Raw genomic sequence first — 22,825 nt, 5'->3', positions numbered from 1 at the left:
TGCCTATTAGCTATTAACAGCAGTGGGTTGGGGGTGGTTTAGTTTCTGCTTAAGAAACGGTGCCACCAAATGTTAGCAGCAGAAATCAGTAAGTTCACTCTTGTGCTGGAAATGTGTGGAATCAAACTCCTGTTGAGTGAGATAAGGGCTGCATTAGCTCTCAGCAGTTGGCTGCTGGTGTTTGCATTACAGAAGCAGCACGTTATGCTGGAAGGTAAATGCCTGACTCAGTTTATTTGCTGCCTTGTCAGGAAGAAGAACTTCTGAAAACTTAACAGGATCATTCATGTATCTAGGAAATTTAAGATGTCTAAAGCTATGAATATTAATACCAGGCAGATGAAAGCACTTGAGCACTTTAAGAAGGATGGTAAAGATATTCAGAGCAACAAGCTTGTTTTGATCTTACTGAATAAAAAACCAGGTGTGGCTGTAAAATGTTCCCTCTTCTCCAGTAGTGTCCTGGGCACTGGCTGCAGACCCAAGCATTTGGATGATGCCTGTGCCATGCAAACGTGGCAGCCTGCAGAGCCTGGCAGCCCCAGAATGGCCTCTGTATTTGGATGGCTCAGGGTGCTGTGGCAAGGAAGAAAACAGTTTCTTTCTAAAAACTGTCAGTGTGGGTCTGGTCCCAGGACTGTGTTTGTAGATATTTCTGTAACACAGCTGCTTGGCAAGTACTGAGCAGGTTTTGGCAGGTATCAGGCAGAAGTGAATGTCTGCACCTGACAATATGTCAGGTGAGCTCTGGCCTAGGGTAATTTTGTCTAATCCAGCATTTTGTATATTAACACTTTCATTGTTAAACACACAGGCTTTGTCAAGAAAACAGTTTGAACACATGTAAGTCTCTAAGAGGAAACATGAATGAAAAGCAGCACCAGAGGTCACCTCTCCAGAGGTCAATTTTTCTTTGCATTTCTAAATGATGGCTTTTATGATAGCTGTTAGATTATTGAGAGTCTGAAGTTCTCTGGAGTCTGACCTGTGCATAATTTAAAGATACAAATAGTCTTTTGTTCAAAGTGGCTGTGTTTTACAGACTGGATACAGATACTTCCACTTGTCTTAGTGCAAGAGTTTCTTCTAACTTAGTATCTATAAAAATCCCTTTCTTTAATCCTTTTCCAATACACTGCTACTTAATTTTTAACAGCAACATTTACAGTGAATACAGACAAAATATCTATATTATTCCTGTAGCAAATAATAAAACTTACCTTGTTTGATAGGCTGCTGATTTGAGAAGGTGAGAGGAGTAACGAGGAATTTGGTTTCAGCTACCTGAACCCAGTGGTGCAGAATTTTTATTGTCCAGACACCAGGTCGCAGGGGCAAATTCAGAGGTGGTTTGTAGTGAGTAAACTCGGCACTGGATTCAATGAGAATATCATATGTCGCTGCAATCACATTAATGGGATCCACCCAAATGACAGTCACAGTGACATTGGGGCCTTTCCCCCACTTCTGCATCCCAACTGGCTCGTCTGTTGGCCCAAGGAGTCCTCCGAAATTGCGGAAAAGCCTTTCCTTGGCGTCCCACTCAGTGCCAATCTGAAATGAAAGAACACAGTGCTGGCAGCATCATCTCTGTAAGCACCTGAGACTTTTATGGCAAACAAGGGCTCTCAAGAGACACAAATCATATTTCTCTAATCACATGAATTATACATACATATAAAAGCAACATGACCTAAGATCATAATGCGTACACAAATTGTGAGACAAGTAAGAAGACTTCTTTTTTGCTCCCTTTCTGATTGATAAAAAGGTTTTCTATATCTTAGAGTGACACAACAGGTGATAGCAGCTCTCTCTTTTCTCCACAGAAGCAGTCAACAAGAGACCAAGCTGTGGCTGGACACAGCCTATGCACAGGAAAAAAAAAAAGTGACCCATCCTCTCCTGGGTCATGAGAATATATTACACACTTGAGGCATGGACCCTGCAGTAGAGACCTGCCCAGCTGCTGCTGAACCAGGGAAGACACTTCAGCTGCTGACTTTAGGACAAGTCAAATCAGGTCCTTTACTACAATCCACCCATGAGATGCTGTCTCCTTGTACTCCCTTCCTGCCCCATGTGGGAATTTATTTCTTGTAAACTCTTATTGTCATAATAGTGACATTGTTTTTCATTTATTCACTAACAGTAAACCAGTTGATTCACAATCTAGTGTAAATACTTAATTGACCTTTCTTTTTCCTAGCAGCTTTCATGTTATATGAATTTGAATGGTTCACCCATAACAAACTTCGAAGCTGTTTCCACTAACACTTGTGCACTGCCAAAAACAGCACCTCTGACCAGCCAGTTTGGAAATGGAGTAACTGCCTTTCTTAGGCCAATGGGAAGACTTCAGTATCCCAGCACTAAAGCCAGCAGGTTTATGAGCCTGAGCACTATGGAACCTTTCCATCAACTCTCCTGTGATCATAGGACTGAGGGCTGCACTTCTGCTTTTGGAGGCAGTTTGGGTATGAAACCCCTCAAAGTCCTTCTGGTCTTCTTTTGTCCTACTCTCCAGAGAGTGCAGATAACCAAAGAGTTGATTTCTTCCCTGTATAGGAAGTCTCTGTGGGTGACCTCTGGAGACCCCTCACACACAGGCAAGATCCTCACTTTCAAACTTGTGGATATTGCAGATTTTCCCCACACAGAGCTGTCCTTATCCCTAGGCTTCACCTTACAAGGGCATGGCCAGAGCCTGCTTTCCTGAAAGCATAAGAAATAATTGTAGCTCATTTGCTTCAGAGATTTTTCTTCTAGATTTCGTTTCACTTCATGAGAATAAGCGATTCCAATATAATGCCTAAATCCCCCCAAATCCCCAAAACATAATGATTACCTGATGCCTATTACCTGTACTGGAAACTGTCCAGTCTCCAGTCTCTTCTAAATAAATCCCTGTGGTTGGCAGACAAATTACAGGAGGACTGCAAGCAAAATGCTACAAGGTCAGTAAAATAAAACCCTACCATCCTAACTCTGTCTGTCATCACACAAATTCCTCCTACCGGGCTGTGACACTGCAGAGTATGAGACAAAATGAGCCTTCCACTACTCTGCAATCAACACAGCATTTCTGGTATTTCAGAGGTATTTCACCCAGCACACCAGCTAATCAAACCAGACAGCATAGCCCAGATATCAGACCCAAGCATCGAATGCCTCGAGGAGCTGTCAGTGTGTGCTCTCCTGACAAGACTGACTGAATATGTATGGAAATAAGCTGAGAAAGAAAATTTCCTGACCAGACCTTATTATCTACTCTGCCAACCTTCACTGAGGTGCAGCCATATCACACCTACCAGTGCTCAAGGGATCTGGAAAGAATAAAGTCACAACATGTGAAACAAACCTACACCCTCCTGGGCAAAGAAAAGTCTGTACGGAAGCTCTTTCCACCACATTCAATATTTCTTACTGAAGAACTCATTGTAGAAAACTTACTTCATCCTCAAAAATTAAACATTCACTCCTGACATCCAACTATTTCCCCTCTCTTTTGTTTCTCATCCCTGAGAAAATAAATCAGAAAGTTACAGTCCCCTTGCTCCAGCCTCCAGGTGACACTGCTTCACACCAGGCTGCACAAAAGATGTTGAGATGTGCTCACAGGAATAAAGGTTTATCAGACTGCTCTGTGGAAGAGCTAAGGCTGCTTTTGGGGAAAAATTGTAACACGACTGTTGTCTGGTTGTTAAGCTTTGTGCAGGTGTGGCATTGGGTTCCCTAAAGCAAACCAGAAGTTACAGCCAAAGGGCAGGGGAAGAGGGGAGGGAAGGACAGGTACCCCCAGATCCCAGTGTGCTCCAGGGCCAGGGCTCACACCAAGGCTCCACAGGCACCTCGGGGAGGGAAAGGCAGGGAGCTGTACACTGTGTTCATGGGACCTGCCTTTATGTCTGATTTCCAGCTGGGGACATACTTTCCCATGCTGCACAGCTTGCAGTACCAGCTGCTTTTAGAAGCACAGTATTTTATAGGGAATTTTACTTAAAGCACTGGTTAGAGGTTTATAACTCTTGAACTTTACACAGCTGAGTTCCCAGTACTGAGATGTCCGATTTTACAGGGCAAGAGATACTACAGCCCTATAATAAGTTTCACAGCTCTTTAAAACATTGTGAGTAGGCTTTCACTTTCAAATAGAATACACCAAGTATGGGATTGAATCAAGCAGTAATGAATATCTGATAAATTATGAAGGGATGTGGCACAGAAACTGACATTTTCCACATTATTATTTTAATCACCTTTATTTTGGGCTTCAGCAAGCACTGTGTACAGGGTATGCTTGGAAAGCTGGAAATCTCTCATTGGCTCAACATTTCTGTTTCTATCTCTGTTCGAACCCAGATAAAATTTTCCCAAGATAAATTATACCCTGATTATGGGTTCGTGTCTCATTGCTCACCACAAACAGGACCATTAGGTTCACACAATGCACACTAATTGCCTGCCACCTAGTTTATTTTATTCTCTGTGATGAATCACAAGTCTTAACAAGACCAGAAACAGCATTTAAGTGATAGAGGGTGAGCTGAGACTTTTAGTGGTGTGCAGCAAATCAATCCCCTGCCCTGCACGAAGAAGTTGCCTGAACCCAGGCTGGCAGGACACATAGTGTGTGCATTGTGCATGAGCCAATTTTAGGAGGTGTGGGAGTTCCATGCTTGGAAATCATCTCTCTTGGATTTCCTGTAAGTTTATTTTATTTGACTCAGCCTGCAGGAGCCATGTGCCATCAAAATGCTGTCATTAACTCCCCTCTAGGTGTGGGGCAGCCCAGCTGGCTGATGGCTTCCCACTTGTCCTTCCAGGGTGTGGGGTGAAATCTGCTCCTTGGGAAGTGAAGTCTGGGAGCAGCAGAGGGCAGGAGGCAGGGGCTGGGGAGATCCCATAATCTCTGCTGCAATCTCAGCTGTGCACCAGGGTCACAAATACACTCGGGAGCACATTCAGTGCAGCATATTTGTGTGCTCTTCCTGCTGGCCCCAGTGCTGTGAGCTGGGAGAGAGGAGAAAGTTCCCAGCTAAAATAGCCCCATTCAGTTTTAAATTCCTGCCAGATCATGGGGTGAAAGTTGTTGAAGAACAAGCAGTTCTATGTCCCAATAAGCATAAATCTTAATTTTATCTTCTGTGAACACTGATGCTTCCATCTTAGCTAAACTGCCAAGTTTGTTTTCCACACGCTGGACCTTGACAAAGCAGTGGCATTTTAATAAGCAGTAGCAGATCAGAGCTTTCCAGCCACACTGAAGCTGAAGAAGTTAACACTGGATTTATAGCAGGGTAACTGAGACAATTATTTGGCTCAGAGGCAGAGATCCCTGCAGGCCAAGGGAAGGCAGAAAGTAAAAAAAAAAAACCAAAAAAAACCCCACAATTAAAAAATTAAATAATTTACTCTGTACCGCTTGGTCTTTTAAAATATCATCTATGAAAGCAGAGGACAATGAAACAGGATAGGTGAGGAAAATAAAATGAAAACAAGTAAGCAGCCACTAAAACTCTTTTTGCTGAGTTTCAAACAGAAGAAAATGTTTCCTTATGCTCAAAAAAGCTCACCAGTGATTAAATTCTTAAAAGTACTAAATAAGCAGAAGAAATATTCCTACAAATCACAAGAATTGGAGCTTGTATGAACATTTGTCACTGCATGAAATGGCAGGGCTACCATCCGACACATTGATAAATGAAACGCGCTTTCCATCCATCTCTTTAATGGCACATTAGTGTCATGGATTTGCCATGCACACCAAAACACTGAATCCCACCTAGGCATTTCTTAATTGCCCAAGAAGATGGTAATTTATGGACTTAGCCATAATGACTGGAACACATTTCTTCAATCAATTTTATACCTTAATTGAAATTTGCGGCTTAACAAGAAAAATCATGAAATTAACTGCTCAGACAGTTGTATCTTTAAAACAGAACACAGATGTCAGGTCCTATTAGTGGTCAACATTCCTGATATATTTTAGGTAGATTTTTTGTGCTCTATGACAGACACTGGGACAAATTTCTACAAAAATAACAGGATTTGTGGGAAATCTCAATCACTGCTGTGATAATTTTCTCTTTTGTGTTACAACATCAATATTCTGCTCACATGTGGTATCAATACCTGACTACCACTAAATTTGAGAGGCTTTTTCAGTGTACTCTCGAGAGACACATTTAAACATGCCACCATTTTCATCTGGAATTGCAGAAAAATGGAGTTTTCCCCAGGAGCCTTTTACAGCACTTGCAACAAACACGGTGGCAAAACTTTTAAGTTACTTTTAAATTACTGAGCCCCTTTGACAACGACAAAAGGCTTCCATTTGTTTTTAAAACAGAAGGGCGTGAGGACACTCAGATTAATGTAAGAAATGAGTGTTGACCACAGATCTGAACTGCCAATGGTATCTCTTTCTATGATGAGGATGTACACTATGCTAGAAAGCCACTCTCACCTCAAATTTACATGGAAATACAGTTTCCAAAGGCTGCTGATTCACTCTTCACTCTTGTGATGCCACAGGTGTGCATGGGTGGCTACCAACACTCACCTCTGAGAACTGCAACCTCCCAAAATCACTCGGTGGACTTGCAATCTTGAAGACTTTCTTGGGCATCACCCACGTTTCCAAAGTCTCCAGTTTACTGACAGCCAGATTGGTTGCGTGGTGCCTGATCAGGAAGCCTTGGAAACGGTCAGCAAGGAAGTAAAGGTGGATGGAAACTGGATGGCCCATGGGGTAGTATCTGTAAAACAGCACATGCTCATCATTATGTAAGAGAATGAAATCTCCATTTACTTGGAGCTAGTGGCTTAAGGAGCATTCATTTCAACTAGAAAATCCACCACTGTACTTTAAGAGATTTCAGTTGTGTTCATGACTCATTATCAAATATTCTTAGGCTGTTCCTATTACCCTGTAAAGTAAAAATATGTTACTAAGAACACAGGCTCATTAATTCCATATCCACAGCTCAAAGCTCTTTAGGAGGTCCTTTTGTGTGCCAGAGAGCTCCTCTCTCTCTCACCACCTCTCCTGGTAGAAAGTGGCACCCAGAGACACGCACCAGACACCCAGAGATTGTTAGGGTGCAGCATTGTTTGCTCGGATAAACTGTAGGAAAAAGGATGCCCTAGGATTGTGCCTGTGCTCCAGAGCTGCCTTTCCTGCCCCAGCAGGGTCAGTGCCTGTCTGCACAGGACAGCAGGGAGTGCTGTGTGACCAGGCACTGACCTCTGGGCCCCCTCTACTCCCTAGCCTCAAGGGCAGGGCTCTGCAGGGTGACATTGCAGTGAAGGGCACCAGGATCCTGTCCCCATTTTAGGTCTCTGTATTTTAGGGAAGAAACTTCACTTTAAAGACTTGAGATTGATTTTGCTGTGAGTTTTTTACTCATAATCAAAAAAACCCAAAAAAACCCTACTTTGAAAAAGGGTCAAACAACTAGGCAAAAACAGTCATTGAGAGCTCTGGAAGCCTTCAGTTGAGATTTAAAGACATTATAGTCACAGCTTCAAATAATTAAAATGTATGGTTGATTGTCTGCTATGGCCTCAGAAACATCTGTAACAATATTTGGGTACATATGGATGCATAAATAATTAAAAACGTGTTATTCATAGCTCGGAAATCAAATATTTTGCTACTTTACAGCACTGATATTAACTGCAAAACAAGTTAAACCAACCAGCATCACACCTTTCCAGAAAGTCAGCTAAGCCTGACTCCTCAGGCTTGCTACCACAATTAAAGGATGAGCACTAAGGATGAGCACTGAGGAGGACTTTCCATTGCACGAGGTCAGCAACACCCCAGAAGAAACTCTCTAGAGCTGGAGAAATCAGCATAAGACAGGGTACCAACAGGGCCAGCACTGATGGACTGAGCAAAACCACTGCAAAGCTACACAGCCAATGTCAGCAACAATCTGACTTCTGTTCCGAGTACTAAGACCTCCTGTTTTATATGTGTGCAGCAGCAAATATTTACAGTATCCTTGAAATAGTCTGAGTAAATTGCCTCTTGGCAGCAGAGAGTAAAAATGCCTAGAGATGGAAAAAATGAATTAAATCTCAATCACACATTAATGTTGCTCCCACGGAAGATGCTGACACTCCATCTCCTTTGGCACCCGAGCAGTCTGTGGGGGGCACAGCTTTCTGAGGCTGTGGGCTGGCCCTTGTTAGGAAAGTGTGCAAGGCAGCTGCTCTTACAAACATCTCCTGGGCTGCTGTGGGTGGCAGCATGGGCCTGACTCCAAGGGGGATCCGAGGCAGGAGCCGCTTTCCTTGCAGCGTGAGCTGGGGTGCTGCATGCACAGGATCAGCCAGCCTGGGGCTGTGCTCAGCCCCACAGCAAAGGGAGCACTGCCTTCCATTTCTGCATTAGAGACATGCAAAACCACAAGAGGGAAAGAGGAAAGGTATAGGTGCAAACACCCAGAAGGACAGCGCAGGATGAGAGGAGAGGAGTTGTGAATCATAAAGCTGAAGATCAGCCATCTTCCTCTGATCTGAACTGGATGCTGACTCACAGTGTCTTGAGGGGGCTCAGGTAGGTATGAAAACGAAGCCTCCACTCCATATCACTATTTGCAATTCCTCCCTGCACTGTTTCATGAGGCTCCAGCCTGCTGTAAGGAGCTATGCTTTATTCTGGAGACAGCTGCAGTCATGGTGTTCCTATCTATAATCTGAGCAAGCTTGAAAAGCACCTTGAGTTCCTGTGCAATGGAAAGTTCCTCAGAAACAAAAGTGATAATTGATATAAATCAGCATCAGAATACTGGCAAAAGTACTGAGAACAAAAGTAATTGTCAAATTATTTCAGTACTGGTTATACATAGTCCCCATCCTCTTCGCTGGCTTCACTCTGCAGGACAAATCATCCAGGACTTCCTTTATTTCATATAAGGAAGGCATGCTACTAGTGATTATTTCCATCTAATTGTTATTGATCTTTTATTACTTTGCATCAGTAATCTTCACTGACAAAAGTCTAATAGGAATCTGGAGCGCTTATTGCCACATCTTTCTAAATGGGACATTGCTCAGCATTTCCATGACTAATTTAGGAAGGTCAAGGCACATTTGGTTCCCTCTCGAGAATACAACAGGGGCAACGTCCATCCATCAAAGCACATGGAGTGTTTGCTGACTTAGGCTCTATGTGTTTTCTATTAGGATAAAAAAGGGCAGGCTCCAGAAATACATTCTGAAGATGGAATTAAGAGATGGTAAAGTAAGACTTAAAAAGAGGAACCATCTCTGCTTTGAATCTGAACAGCTCCAGATGTGTTTGCAGGCAGCAAACATCTACCATGAAGAGAGCCTTTTCTGTGCAAGTCTAACTTCAGGAATTCTTCCTTCAAATCCCTTTTAGACTGAATTCTTCTTAGCCAGGCTTACAGGTGAAAAAGGAATCTAGAATATAGGAGGAATTTCCTTTTAAAGAATAAGGACTTCCATTTGAGATAAATATATCTACCTATAGATATATAAACACCTACATATATTTTATGTATTTGATGCTAATAGATCTTACCAGTTGCAGCACTTTTGGCACAGAGAGCTGCACCAAGCAGGTGAACTGAGCTAAGCAAGCTCTCTGTACTCTATGTGTGCTCCCAGGGGAACAAACAAGCAAGGGCCATTAACCTGCCTGTGTTCAGATTTGTTCTGAAATCCTGTCCTCTGCTTTTGGTAAGCATAATAGAGGTGAACATGACCTCTGCTGCAATCACACCGAGGGTTTAGGAGCTGAGGCTATAATGCACTTGCTGAAATTAATCAAGGGAAACGCAGCAGTGGGGGTAGCACTGCCCAACTGGATCCTGTCAGTCTTCATCAGGCTGGAGAGGAGCTCCTTAGAAGTGCAGCAAACAGGTCACATAATGTCAACCCGGAATAACCAACGCTTTATTATGGACATAAATACTCCTGGAAATCAGCGCTGTGCACTTGCAGCTGCCTGGCCCCGCTCGTGGCTGTAGGCTCCAGCCAGCAGAGCCAAGCAGAATGAGCCTCCGGCAGAGCCTGGCGGTCCCTGTGTCCGCAGAGCAGCGAGCAGAGGCAGCACTGACCTGCAGCTGTTGTCCCCAGCAGCGTGGAACGAGGTCTCGGCCCTGCGCAGGCCCAGGCGGGAGAAGGAGTGGAACATGGTGAGGGCCACGTCGCTGAGGGTGCCCAGCCCGTCGGGCTCCTCGTACACGTTCTCCCAGTAGGAGCGCAGCCCCGGCGTGCCCGACGGGTAATTCCCGTACAGGTAATAGTCCAGCTGGCCAATGATCTCCTGATTCACCACGGCCTCAAACTTGCGGGCGAAGAAAGTTGGCCTGGCAGTCTGCTGTTGGGATAGGACAGGAAAAGACACTTGTGGCAGCAGCTCTCTGGCCACAGAGAGAAACACAACTTTCCCAGGCATCGTCCTGGGCAAGGCTGTGAGAAGATCAGAGAAAACAATAAGAAACAATTCTTAACTTGTGCATCTGGTATTGTGAACATGTGGAATGTGTTATGGAGATTTGTTTACCAAAGGGTGGTTTTTTAATTAGCCAGTGGTGTTTGGACTGGAGGACCCATTAGGTCCAGCTGTATTGTAACTGTCTATAAGATCAATGAGTTTCTTAATAAAGAGATTATTAATCAACCTTCTGTGAATCATGGAATCTATGCTAATTATTACCTGGCCGGGGGCCTGTTGTGGCAATAGACACTGAGTTCCCATTTTCAGACATGACACTTTTTTTTAAGTGATGGGTTGGAGTTGAGAACACAAACTATTTCTCTCCATGGGCAAAGATGACTTAAAATGTCACCTTTGGGACCATTCATCATTAGGAGTGATGTTAAGATTCAGCTAAAAACTGAATTACATAATTACCCCCTGAAAATCCCTTCAGACCAACAGCCACCCTGTGCTGCCTGGCTCAGGAAGGCTCTCCAAGTGCAGGAGGGGTGGGGAATGCTCTCCAAACCCCTGTTAGCCTGGAGACAGTGCAGACCTGGCATGTGTTATGCAGGGAACAAAGTGTACTGTGGTACTGGGGCTCAGAAGAGGCAAAGCAGCATTTTCTGTGTATGGATTTGCTGCCAGAAGGTGGTAAGAGGTGTCTGGGAGAGGTGCCATTTGTGGCTGAGGTTTCTTTACTTCTGAGTGGTCCTGCCCTGATTTTTTCTCAGTGCTTGACTCAATCTTGGGCATATAACTGCTTTATATGCTACTCAACTACCATTAGCTTTCAAAAAGTCTTTGTTTTGCCTTGTTCATATTTGAGCATGGGTCCTGAGGTGCCAAGGAGTTCAAGAGTGCCCCAGATGGTTGGAAAATTCTTTTGAGGATGTTCAGTTTTGCTCTGAGATGGCGCAAGCTGTGGGCTTTGTGATCTCGGCCCGCTTTGTGCCTCTGTGGGAACAGCAAGCCCCAGCCTTCTTGTGCTGTGTGATCATGTGAGGGGCTCTCTCACCAGAACGTGTCAGAAGCCACCTTTACATCTATTCTAATTTTGAACTTTCCAGCTCAGTTTACCTGATTGTTTCCTGAAATATCATTGTGAGTTCACAGCCTGGAGCAGGCCAGGCTCTGCAGTCTGGCAGGAGTTTTTGAAGACTTGCCATTTAGTCTGTGCTGGAGATTTCCCTGAGATTGGTGTTTGGGACAGCAGAGCCTCTTTTAGATAACATCTCATTTGCTCTTTTTGTGAGTGCCTGTGTCACTGACTTCAAGCGTGCCTGGTAGACAGCACATTACAGTAAAGAAAAGATCTCTGTTTCAGAGCAGTCATCATTTCTGTGCTGTAGGGTAACACATTCCCCATCCCACACAAAGCCTGAACAAACAGGCTTTATGCAGGGAACCCCAAGGGGCTGGAGGGATGGAATTGCAAATCTGGTGACCTTGAAACAAGTGGCTGTTCATTCTCAATAGAAGATGCACAGGCCGGATACAGCCTCGAGACTGAGTGCACCCTGGAGCACAGGACTCACTCTCGTGTCTGCCTTGAGGAAACTATCACAAAGGAGCTGATTAAACCTTTTAAGACAGTCCTGCCAAACCTGGGTGATCAAAACCTCATGACTAAGGCTCCCAAAATCATGAGATAAACTTTAATATGATCTTGCTGATGAATCTAATAACGAAAATGGATTTGCCTTGTGCTATGTAAGTCTCTAGTACACACACTGATCAACTTCTAAGCTTTTTTTAAAGATGATAAACATTGCTTAACACTGAAAGCCAAGAGTGCTGAGAAATGATGAAAGCACCTGGGCTGGAACATTGGAGAAAACCTTTTGCAATGAACTCACAGGAGTTACCAAGTAATATTGGTACAGTCAGAGATGTGTCAAGCTTCCCTCCTTTCTAGCACAGCCAGTTACCAATACCAAGGAGTCCAAAGAGTTGCTTTGTGACCTTACCATGCTGTAGTATGTCTCCAGGGCCAAAACATAGGAGAACTTATCTTTCATTCTCCTGAAATTAAGATCAGAGTTTCCTCCCATCTCTTTCTCCACCTGCCTGATGGAGCCAAAGCTTCCCTTCCCTCTCCCTGCTGCAGCCATGCATTCAGCCAGCTCTCCACCCAGTACAGGGGAAGAGCCTCTGCAGGTGTGTTCAGTTACCTGGAACCGGTGGAAGTCTGCTGGTTTGAAGTCGTTGGGTGAGCAGCCACACCAGTCAACAATGTGCTTGTACTGACACTTGCAGCCCAGCTTCCTGTTCCAGTTGGTGATGCGCAGGTTGTTGTCCACCATGGAATCACAGAACGGGCTGTTCTCCAGCACGGTGTGAAAGAAGGACTGCAACAAACACGGAGCAGATTACCATATTTAGCTCCTCAAACTTCCATTTTCTCCTTCGCTTCAGCTCATGGGCCCAAACCTAATGCAGGTGACCTATTTTCGTTTGAAATGACAGGATTCACAAGCTCTGTTGTTCTGCCCCATATGAAACACATGTGTGCCTGTATTCCATAGAGCATGGAAAAATCACAACACTCTACAGACCCGACCCAACTGTAAGAACACACAGCTGATGTCTTGCTCCAATAACCTGGCACAGAATAATTGCCCTTCTACAATGACCAGCTTTGGGCACTGGCAGCCCAAAGGACTCCAAGAAAGACACCAGTGCTAGCAATCATTTTATTTTTATTTCAGCTATATGAGCAATTCTAAGAAATGCCCATTATTTCCCTTCTGTAAGTTGTTCCCTAGTCTAACAGATTTAGGACTATTTTTCTGAACAATGTGCTAATGGCATATTTCAAGTTGTTTCCCAAAACAATTGTCAAAACTGCACCATCACCCTGGTTACTCTGATAAAAATACAGTCTCAGACAGCTCTTATGTGGGTGTCTTATCTCCAGCACTCTGCAATGCATTGCTTGTTGAGTGGCTTTGTTCTGAAACACGCAGTTCACCCTAGGCACCAAAAGGACATTCTGCCTCCTGCATTTACATCTGAAATCATAAGTCTTCATTTGCTGACTCATGGCAGCATGGAATTCCTATTGGGCAATCCTAATGATATCATCATAATAACAGCTATTACATAAACCATGTGTAATGGGGACTGATATAGCTGGTTAACAGGTCAGTGAAGGCAGGGCCATTTTACAAAACCAGCTATGTACCTTGCAAAGAAAACCTTGTAGAAAAAAAGCTATGGAATACCATCAATTTTAGCCCTGCAAGAGACCATTTTTGGAGCAGTGACTTCTCTTTAAAATCAGCAATAGTAAGTTCTATAAATAACCAGCATAACATTAACATGGCTGGCCCCCAAATAATCCCCCTACCCTTTTTAATGTTAAATGACAGCCCAGTGAATATGGATTTTATGCTTGAACTGTTTGGTTAAACCCATAAAGGCATCCATTCTCATTCAAGCGAGAGGGGAAAAAAAAGCCCTACCCAATTACCCATTGCCCTGTGTCCTTTCATAGCAATACAGGAATTTCTCTAGATAATGGATGAAAAGGTTATCAGAGTAGAGAGAAAAGGTGATTTTTAACAGAAACAGGATTAAAAGATTATGCAACATGTGTGGGGAATAATAAACTTCTATCAAATGATAACAATTGCTGTGCTCCACCAGAAGCTAACGAGCAAGATTTGCAAGATTGGTGTCATCCATCCTTCAAAATGTTCAGGAACCAAGGCAGTTATAGGTTTAAAGGCAGTCATCAGTTGTTCCTTGGGCTGGCTGACTGCTGCAGCCTGTGGAGCAGAGCCTGGCAAGCCAGGGGAGCAGTGTACCTGCTGGGGCAGGTGTAGCACAGGCTGCCAGCCACGGCTCTGTGCTCTCCCTGCAGATAGTGCACATTGCTGACACATTGCTGCACGCCAGGCAAAACCCCACACTGCTGTGCACTCCCCTTCTGCATCACTTGCAGCCAGAGCGACTCCTGAGTGATCTAAATGATTTGTGACTGTGCCTTCTGGCTGAGTTTTGAACAGAACAATAAACCTTTGTTTGCAGGGTTTATATTTTTAAAGAAAAGTGCTGGATAATAGCAAGGAAAGCTACTTATGAAGACAATTCGCCATCTCTAATATCCTTCAAAAGCTTTGTGCAGGAACAATTTGCAAGCAAAGGGCAGCTGGATTTTGGTTGTTCAGTAACAGATTAATAGGCTCAGAAGTATAAAACAAAGCCACTCTTTGCAAAAAAGTCCCACAAACAAACAAGGCAATAAACAATTGCAAAAGATGTTCTAACCCTAAAGGGCTTACTCATGATAGAAGTAAAAATTTCATTACCCACTGTGGGATGCTCCAAAGCCCACTGACATCAGGTGAAAGCCCCTCTGATTTCAGTCAGATCTTTGGGACAAGCACAAACATTGCAGGTTTGAACACAGAGAGGGATTCTTTGCATCCACATACCTCGGCAGGAAGCAGCGTGTAAGAGTAAAACCTCTTCATCTTTGTTACCAGATCATCATTGGAAAAAGTGACATATTCCACAAACTTCCTGTTCAGGAGGAACCAGTCCGACCCTCCATCGACTGTGATTCCTTCTGGGATCTTGCGGTCCCCGAGGCGCCACATGTGTGTGTCGCACTCCAGGAAGAGCCGATCCAGCCCTTGTTTTCTGATAAATCTGAGGGAATACAAGAGGAGCCATCGAATGTTAATTTGTATTTTGCTATCATTGGGAGCTTTATAAATAAAAAGCTACTTTCTCAAACAAAAAAGGATCATCAAAAGGTCACTTGTTTATATTTCTGTTCTACTCATAAGTAATGTAGAGAGGTTTAATAAATGATTAATCAGTTCTGTTACAGAGGCAAAGATAACAGATTGCTTTTAAACATAATTTACACCTTTTGCTGTCCTAAGACTGTGCAGGTGACAGAGCTCTAGGGCAGGAAAGTCCATAATGTTCATTTACTCTGAACAAACCACCATAGAAGAACTGCAACATGAACAGGAACTAAACACATTATTCTCTCTCTAAGTAAATTCAGTTTTTAAAAAACAGGAAAATGTACATAAAGGTAAAATGACCCATTTTCTCCTATGCTATTATGTCATTAATTTTTCTATAGGGATACAGCCAATAAGGAAAAAATACCATTATATTGGTCTTTGCTGTAGAATGAGCAAGTTTGCTCCATTTTCAAGTCTCTGGGGAACAATGTTTTGTTATTGCTGAACCATGAATAAGAGGAGCAACTGCAGAACAGCAAAGTTATGGAAATGAATTATTTGAGACTAATGTAAGAGAAGTAAAGCTGGGAAATCAATCTGTGTTTGAAAACACTTTGGACTGAATTCCCACTCATCTTTTGAGACTGTCTGATCCAAGTTTCTGCTTGTTATTCCATTTGGGAATGATTTCTCTGAAGGAGAAGCAGGGCAGCCGTGAATTAGCACTGAGGTGGGCTGAGCACCATCCACCCTGGTTGGATGTGAGCACTGGACACATCCCACATGTTCTGAGCAGTAACAAATGCTCTCTGACCACACACTACAGCAGCCCACAGCCACAGCCCCCAGACCTCTCTGGGTGCAGGATCTGCAGGATGACAACAGCTGTGGCACCTACAGGAACAGGGGCACAGCCTTCCCTTCCTGAACCACACACAGCCGTGCCAGGGCGTTTCAGGATTAGCAAGCCAAGATGACATTTTAGTAGTCCTCAAACACTTCCTGCTACTGAAGGAAAGGGAAAAGAATGAAAGTTAAGGAACAACAAGCACCAGAGCTTTCTGGAGCCCTGCATCTGGAAAAGTGAGCATTAACCCCGTAGGCCAACTCCCTGGCTCCAGTTCTGTTCTGTACCAATCAAAGAACTGAGATGCAATTATGAAATGGTGCATATTAATTTTCAAAAGGACCGTGAATGACTTCAGGGTCTATGTCCTACTGATAGCTATGTCTCTTTTCACAGTATGAGAAGAGGTCTTCTGTTAACACAACAGCACTGAAAACACGTAAATGAGAGTCGAGAAATTTTTCTTTCCATGAACAAGTTTCTAATTTCATGTTCCATTATGAAGGATAATAGAAAAGTCTTGCAATTTTAATGCAGTGCTCTGGAATGTAATCTTCAAATTCAATATTTATGCAGTTATCTCCAAATCAAATATTAATGTGCCTGAAAGTTTGGTCATTTATTTATTTCTCTTCAAAACTAAATGCTCATTAGAGTTAATTATTTTAAGAAAATAACAGAATTTTATCGACTACATTTAAATAGGAACATAAAGTTCTTTTCCATTAAGTAATTTCTTTCAACTGCTATCTCTACCAATTTATCACCCTTTACTCTCCTTTTCAAATGGAAGGTTCTTTGACTGCAATAGAAACCCTCAAACAAAAAAAGCCACCTGGCTATTGCAATAACTGCCCTATGTAGGAACTGCCTCAGCCTGTGTGACATGATCCAGCTCCCAGCTCCCTGGTACTGTAACAGCTTCAGCCTTTTTGTCTGAATTTGGCAGCAGAAGACCATGACCATGCTCCAGATGAGAAGGTCCCAGCAAATCCTGACTCACAGCTTCATCTTTTCCAAAGTAGTTGACAGGCTCTTTTTTTTTCTATACATGTACAGTTCTATGGTTTTTTTTTGGTTTTTTTTTTTGGTTTTTTTTTTTTTTTTTGAGCTAATGGCTCGGAAAAGCAAATCTCAGGATATGGAGTGAAATAAGCCAATTCCTGGAAGTACAACTGTTTTCTCAACAAACCTTGGCCCCAAATCTTATACAACTGGGTTACTAGAATAAAGTAAATGTACTTTCCAATCACTTACCCTCCGGTAAGGCAGCACAGCCCAACTAAAGAGCTGCAATGCCTTTAGAGATCTCCCAAGAAATGACCCTTTTGCTTGTGCTTCTTGAAACCCTCCTAGAAACATCACAGGTTGCAGATATATAACAGCTGAAGAGAGAGCAGGTGTTTTTCAGAAGGATCACCATTACTGAGCCTCTTCACACACAGTCACAACACCTCAATGGAATAAGGCATTAGCAAAGCAAATAATTTCTGTGGCCTACAAAGCAATGATTTGTCCAAGGGGCTGTGAAGACACAGCTCTGCACTGGGCGATGGCTGCTCGTTTATGTTCCTTGGCAGCCAAGGGGACCAAGTGTATTTCAGACCTGCTGGAAGCTAAATAGGAGAGGCTGCTGGCACAGAGAGCTGAACAGCAAGCAAAGTGGAAAAGGTGGATGAGGCTCCCTGTTTTCCCTCCAGGCTCTCTTCTAGGATGACTGATGCTCCCAGCTACTCCAGCAATAGTGATTTTGGCACTCAGGAAGGCAAGAACTTATTCTAAGCATATCGAATACTGCCTGAGGGAAAGGGGTATTTGTATGCCACATAGGACTTTCCAAGAAATGAAAAACTCTTGGACATTACAAACAGTTCATAAAGATTCTTGACTAGCCATCCAAGAATGATTGCAGCCACCTCTGAAAAGAAAGATAGGAAGATGGAGGGCAAAAGTATGACCCTACTGATTTGTTTCTAGTCTCATGCTGTATTTCATTAGTTTCTGGTTATGCTCAAGGGAATACCAAATCAGTAAATTTTATAAAGCCATTTTATAAAGCCATTCAAATAGAGCAATTAAATGCAAAAAAAGGGTGTTTTTTCTCCTTGTCTTTCTCTCTTGGGTCTCACAAAACAGCTTGCAGATAACTCCCAAATTAAAAGTAGGAAAAATAAAAAAAAGGCTTAGTAATAGCATTTCCTTAATCTTAGTCAAAGTGGAAAAATTCAGGTGCTTCCTGTCACCCTGAACATCAGGTAAGACTGGCATACCTCTGCCAGCTGCAAATGCACTGGCCAAACAATGACATCCTACTGAACCAAGGTATGGTTGGCCAAATACAACAGAGATTATCATCAGCTGAAGAAAAAACAAAAAAACAAAAAAACAACAGGAGGAAAATGATAGGAAAAGAGTCAACCAGGAGAAAACAGAATTAAAAAAAGACCAGGATTAAGAAAAGCATGCCATTTTGCCCTGTTCCATAGAACATTCAATCTAAGACATCTTATGCTTCCCCTTATCAATTTTAATTCTTCCTAAAGAGCCTCCAGTTTTTGAGGGCCTGGAGTTACACTCAAAAGTAAGGAGGAAACACAGGATATTAAGAAGGTGTGTCAGCACCTGACCTCAGCAATCAGACACTGACACACATGAAAGGTGCCACTGTGCCCTGTGTGTGGATGCAGCCTCACAGCTTCCAGAGAGTTATTTTTGTACTTTGCTAAACAACCCTACTGCCTGCAGCACATGGTCTGTCATTGAGTGTAGATGTCAGTCCAGGCAGCTCATGATTGCAATCCAGTTCAGGGAACTCCACTTTATAGTTTATTTAAATATTTATAAATACATTTCAGACAAGATTCTAGGACTGTATAACACATTTGTAACTTGTGTAGCACATACTCTTATAGCATGAGTATAAACAAAGCTCAACTCTTATGATATGTTCTAACTGCTAATAAATATTGCCACACAGTTACTTAATATCAGCAAAAATATCACAATCAAATATCCTCCTTTTGGATAGTTTTCTCTAAGGGACAGTGCAAACCACAGAAACTTGTAGAGACCCCTGCTCCTGAATGCTCTACTTACACAGTAAGTCAGAGAGTTTGCTGTTTTCTTTTTCCTGAAGTTTATGAATGAGTAGAACTTCCTGAAGTATCAGAGGCTATCAGATTGCTAAGTGCTATTTACCAGTAACTTTATCACTAAAAGTTTTTTTCTGGAAAGAATATATTTTTTAAGGTGAAAAGGTTTCTTCCTAAATGTTTCCCTTTTCTGGCCTCTTGCCTAGAAAACCTCCCATTGACATTTCACTGTTAACCAGGTGCACCTACCCAGGACCTCATCATCATTACTCAGGATTTAAGATTAAGAACTGTGAATAAAAGTTACAAAACTCCAGCAAAACAATTCCTCACAAGTCAAAAGCCAATGTCAATGTCAAAGTGAGAATCTAGAGCTAGGAGCTCCACTAGCATTACATCCATGTTTTCCTGAGTGTATGTGGACAAGCTCTGCATGCTTTTACTTTATCTGCTCCTCTTTTCATTGTCTTTATGTGAAAATTTGAGGAAAAAAAGTCCATTTCAGTGCAAAAAGTCAAATAAATATTTTTACAGATGAGAAATGTGAGAGTCAGTTGCCAGCAGTGTTTGCACAGCCACCCTGGAAACACCAGAGTCAATCAGTTGGGAAGCACAAAACAGTAATTTGCAGTTTAGGTGACCAGCTAGAAAGCACTAAAAAATAGTTTGACAATCTTGAGTGTAGCAGTTGCAAGAAGTAATTTGTGAGCAATCTCTAGGCTACCACACATCTCCATAAACCAGGCACTGAAAAATTCTTTATAATAAACAGATTAATGAATCCCAAACCTGTGCAGAGCAGAATCATTCCCTAACTGCTCAAGGTGGAAAACCTGACCTCCACTGGCTATGCTGAGTCCAGCTGACCCTATCTTACTCCATTTCCGTAAGTAACTCTATTCGACCAAGGGTTAAACAATACTTACAACATCTGAAATAATTAACAATTGGCTATTTAAACACAATGTCTATATGGTACCAGCTATTCATCTGTTTTTCTAAGGATAGGATGTTGCAGTGTGTTTCCTGAGACCTCCCTGTCATGCTGAAAGCCTCCAGGGCTGATCCCCCAGTCCCAAAATGGAGGTGAAGCTTGGAAAGGGGAACAGCTTCAAACAGAAATAGCACCTACTTAGTCTGTCGAGATGAGGAAGATTTCTACCCACTATGACAGGCATCGTGTGGAAAGCACAGAACAAACAATTCCTGCTGTTTCAAAAGGCCTTGAAAATAACTCTCAGTACAGACAGAAATGGAAGAGAAAGAATAATTGTAACTTGCTTTTCAATGTGCTTTAACTGTGACATCTTAAATGCAATTCCTATGAGGTCAAAAATGTTATGAGAGCAGAATTATCTTTCGTTAATTCCCTTACTCAGAAGAAAATATTTAAACACATTATTATGTCAACAATCCCCTAAAGCTTTAATGACAATGCAGAAAAAATCATCAACAATATCAGAAAGAATTTCTCTCTTGACTGAATTTGCTCTAGTAAGATTGGGCTTATTTCCTGATTGGGCTTATTTCAGGAGCAAAAGCCAAAGCCATAAATAAGCACACAAATTGAAATGCTTTTAGCAGGTCTGCCCACTGTGCTAAACGCTCAGGAGTTACCAAGGAGCACAAGGAAATGTCACTTTCAGATGTGATCAGTGTTTGTCACCTGTATCTCTGCATGGCTCACAGCACAGCCCGTGCAGGGGAGGGATGGGCACAGCCTGCACTGGGAGATCACAGCTGCCCCTGGGCTGGGGATGGGCTTCAGAGCAGAAAATCCAGCTGGCAAAGCCACCAAAAGTAAGACAGAGCTGAGAGATGCAGTTTGTGATGTTTGTTCCTGGAATTTCCGTGGCAGAAGCTGAAGTGCAAGTCATGGGAACAAGGAGCTCTACTGGAAGGATTTTTTGACAGTCCATGTTTTCAATGTATGTTAAGCACTTTTATGTTCAGTGTGCAATTAAACCTGGGGCAGACTACTGCTGCCACACCCACTGGGCAACAGTGGGCAAAATTTACAGTGCAGCAAAAATGGTACAGCAATTTGAATATCTCTTTCAAGACACAAGTTCACCTTGAAATATTAGGTTCAGTGTTTCCCTTCTCAATCAGTGGCATCTTCATGGAAGCCAAGCAGCCATGGCACTTAGGGTATTCCACATAAGATGCTGTTGAAAGCTGATGAATACATACATTTTATCTGGTCATTATTCCATCTCTATATGGACATTATTAGACTTTTCAAGCTTACAATATGCACCTCATATGCTATATAATTTGTTTCTGCTTCTTTCATGTGCAGCCTTCCCAGAATATCTGTTTAATGCTTTAGTCCTAGCACATATTTGCATTCTCTTTGAAAGAAATTTCCCATGATTCCTTCTTCTTTTCCACCTTTTTCTACACATTAACTTCCACTGGCTTTGAAAAACTTTTCTTTCCACCTTCTCTCTTTCAAAGGAGAAATCTCTTTTTCAGAGAAAGTGTTAAAAAGCCTCAATGTTTCTCAATATTTTAATGTTGCAGGCCAGGGAGCAAAATGAAAAACCCTCTAAAATTCTTTAGTTGTAGGAAACTTGCAAAGTCTATTTTTTGCAGTAATGACTCTACTAGGAATTGCCTTGTTTTGTCAACATTTCCATGCATTTCCTTGTGAGCATAAAGCTTGAGAGAGAGTTTAAAAGGCTTTCCTGTGGGTTTCTTTACCCCACTCTTCACTTACTCTGTATCTTTTAAGCAATACTGAAACAGCTTTTAGAAGCTCAAAAATGAAATGGCTTCCTCTCACCATAAGGGAGGCCACAACTCAAATGATTCTGTTTCTTTTTATATTAAATAAGCAAAACTGCAAATTATAATATGTAGAATGTAGCATGAACTCACCACAGACAGACTCAATGATATTAAACCTGACATTTTGCCATCTGTTTGTCTCCAATAAATGTCTTCTCTGAAAGGTTTCTTGTTTCCTCACCTCCTTTCTACTGACTGAGGGCAAGTGTGAGTCCCTTCTATAGGGGTTTTCAAGCTACCAAATCAGGCCACTGACTTGTGGCTGCACCAGGGCCAACAACATCTGTGCAGCTTCAAATTATGTTTCCTGTAATAACCATTTTATAAAATGCCTCAGGACCTCAGATGACAGGGCTGCAGATGAACTGTGCTGCTCAATGTTCTTAGACAGCAATAAGATTCCTGATTATTTTACCAATATCTCAATTTTCACTTTCCTAATTCTGTCCTTGCCCCATAATGGATGGCTACTTCAAACCTTCTCACTTGAAGCATCTTCCTGAACCAGCGGATGATCTGGCTTGTATACTCTAAGAACAAAGAACATCCAGCCACGTCAAGACATATGGCTGCTTTTGTTTCTCTTTGCACTGACAGCTTAGAGCTCTGTTTTCCAAAACTGAGCAGAAATAAAAGCCCTACAAGGAGGCGAATTGTCAAGCTGAAGCCGTAAAGGCTTTATGGCTCCCCTAATGCTTAGCATAAAGCACTAAGAACATTTGAAAGTTAGCTGTAATGTCTAAATTTTTAAAGTGCAGTCTCTTTGCAGAGAAGATGCATGTTGCTATTTCAGTCGCTACACTTCTCATGCAACTGTTGTGCTGAACTACTTCCAAGCAAAAAATAGATCTTAGTCCATGTGCTCCAGAATACTCAAGTGTTCTAAAAAAATTAGTGAAAAAAGTATGAGGCTGAGGGT

General features: G+C 42.5%; 1 protein-coding gene and 1 long non-coding RNA gene across 3 annotated transcripts in view; one reads left to right on the top strand and one right to left on the bottom strand.

Annotated features, from left to right (window-relative positions):
• LOC128796008 (uncharacterized) overlaps positions 1 to 2,129 on the top strand; it is a 113,645-nt gene extending 111,516 nt beyond the window's left edge. The window contains exon 3 of the long non-coding RNA XR_008433698.1: positions 1,830 to 2,129. This is a non-coding gene — a long non-coding RNA (uncharacterized LOC128796008). The remainder of the gene's footprint in view (positions 1 to 1,829) is intronic.
• XYLT1 (xylosyltransferase 1) overlaps positions 1 to 22,825 on the bottom strand; it is a 178,315-nt gene that overhangs the window by 14,343 nt on the left and 141,147 nt on the right. For both annotated transcript variants that reach the window (XM_053957225.1, XM_053957226.1), the window contains 5 exons: positions 14,908 to 15,124; positions 12,640 to 12,816; positions 10,101 to 10,363; positions 6,569 to 6,764; positions 1,221 to 1,554 (listed from right to left, as the gene is read on the bottom strand). In XM_053957225.1, the coding sequence (XP_053813200.1) occupies positions 1,221 to 1,554; positions 6,569 to 6,764; positions 10,101 to 10,363; positions 12,640 to 12,816; positions 14,908 to 15,124 (1,187 nt within the window). The remainder of the gene's footprint in view (positions 1 to 1,220; positions 1,555 to 6,568; positions 6,765 to 10,100; positions 10,364 to 12,639; positions 12,817 to 14,907; positions 15,125 to 22,825) is intronic.

Source organism: Vidua chalybeata, chromosome 16, assembly GCF_026979565.1.
Source record: "Vidua chalybeata isolate OUT-0048 chromosome 16, bVidCha1 merged haplotype, whole genome shotgun sequence".
NCBI lineage: Eukaryota > Metazoa > Chordata > Aves > Passeriformes > Viduidae > Vidua > Vidua chalybeata.
This window is presented reverse-complemented; position numbering and strand designations above follow the sequence as displayed.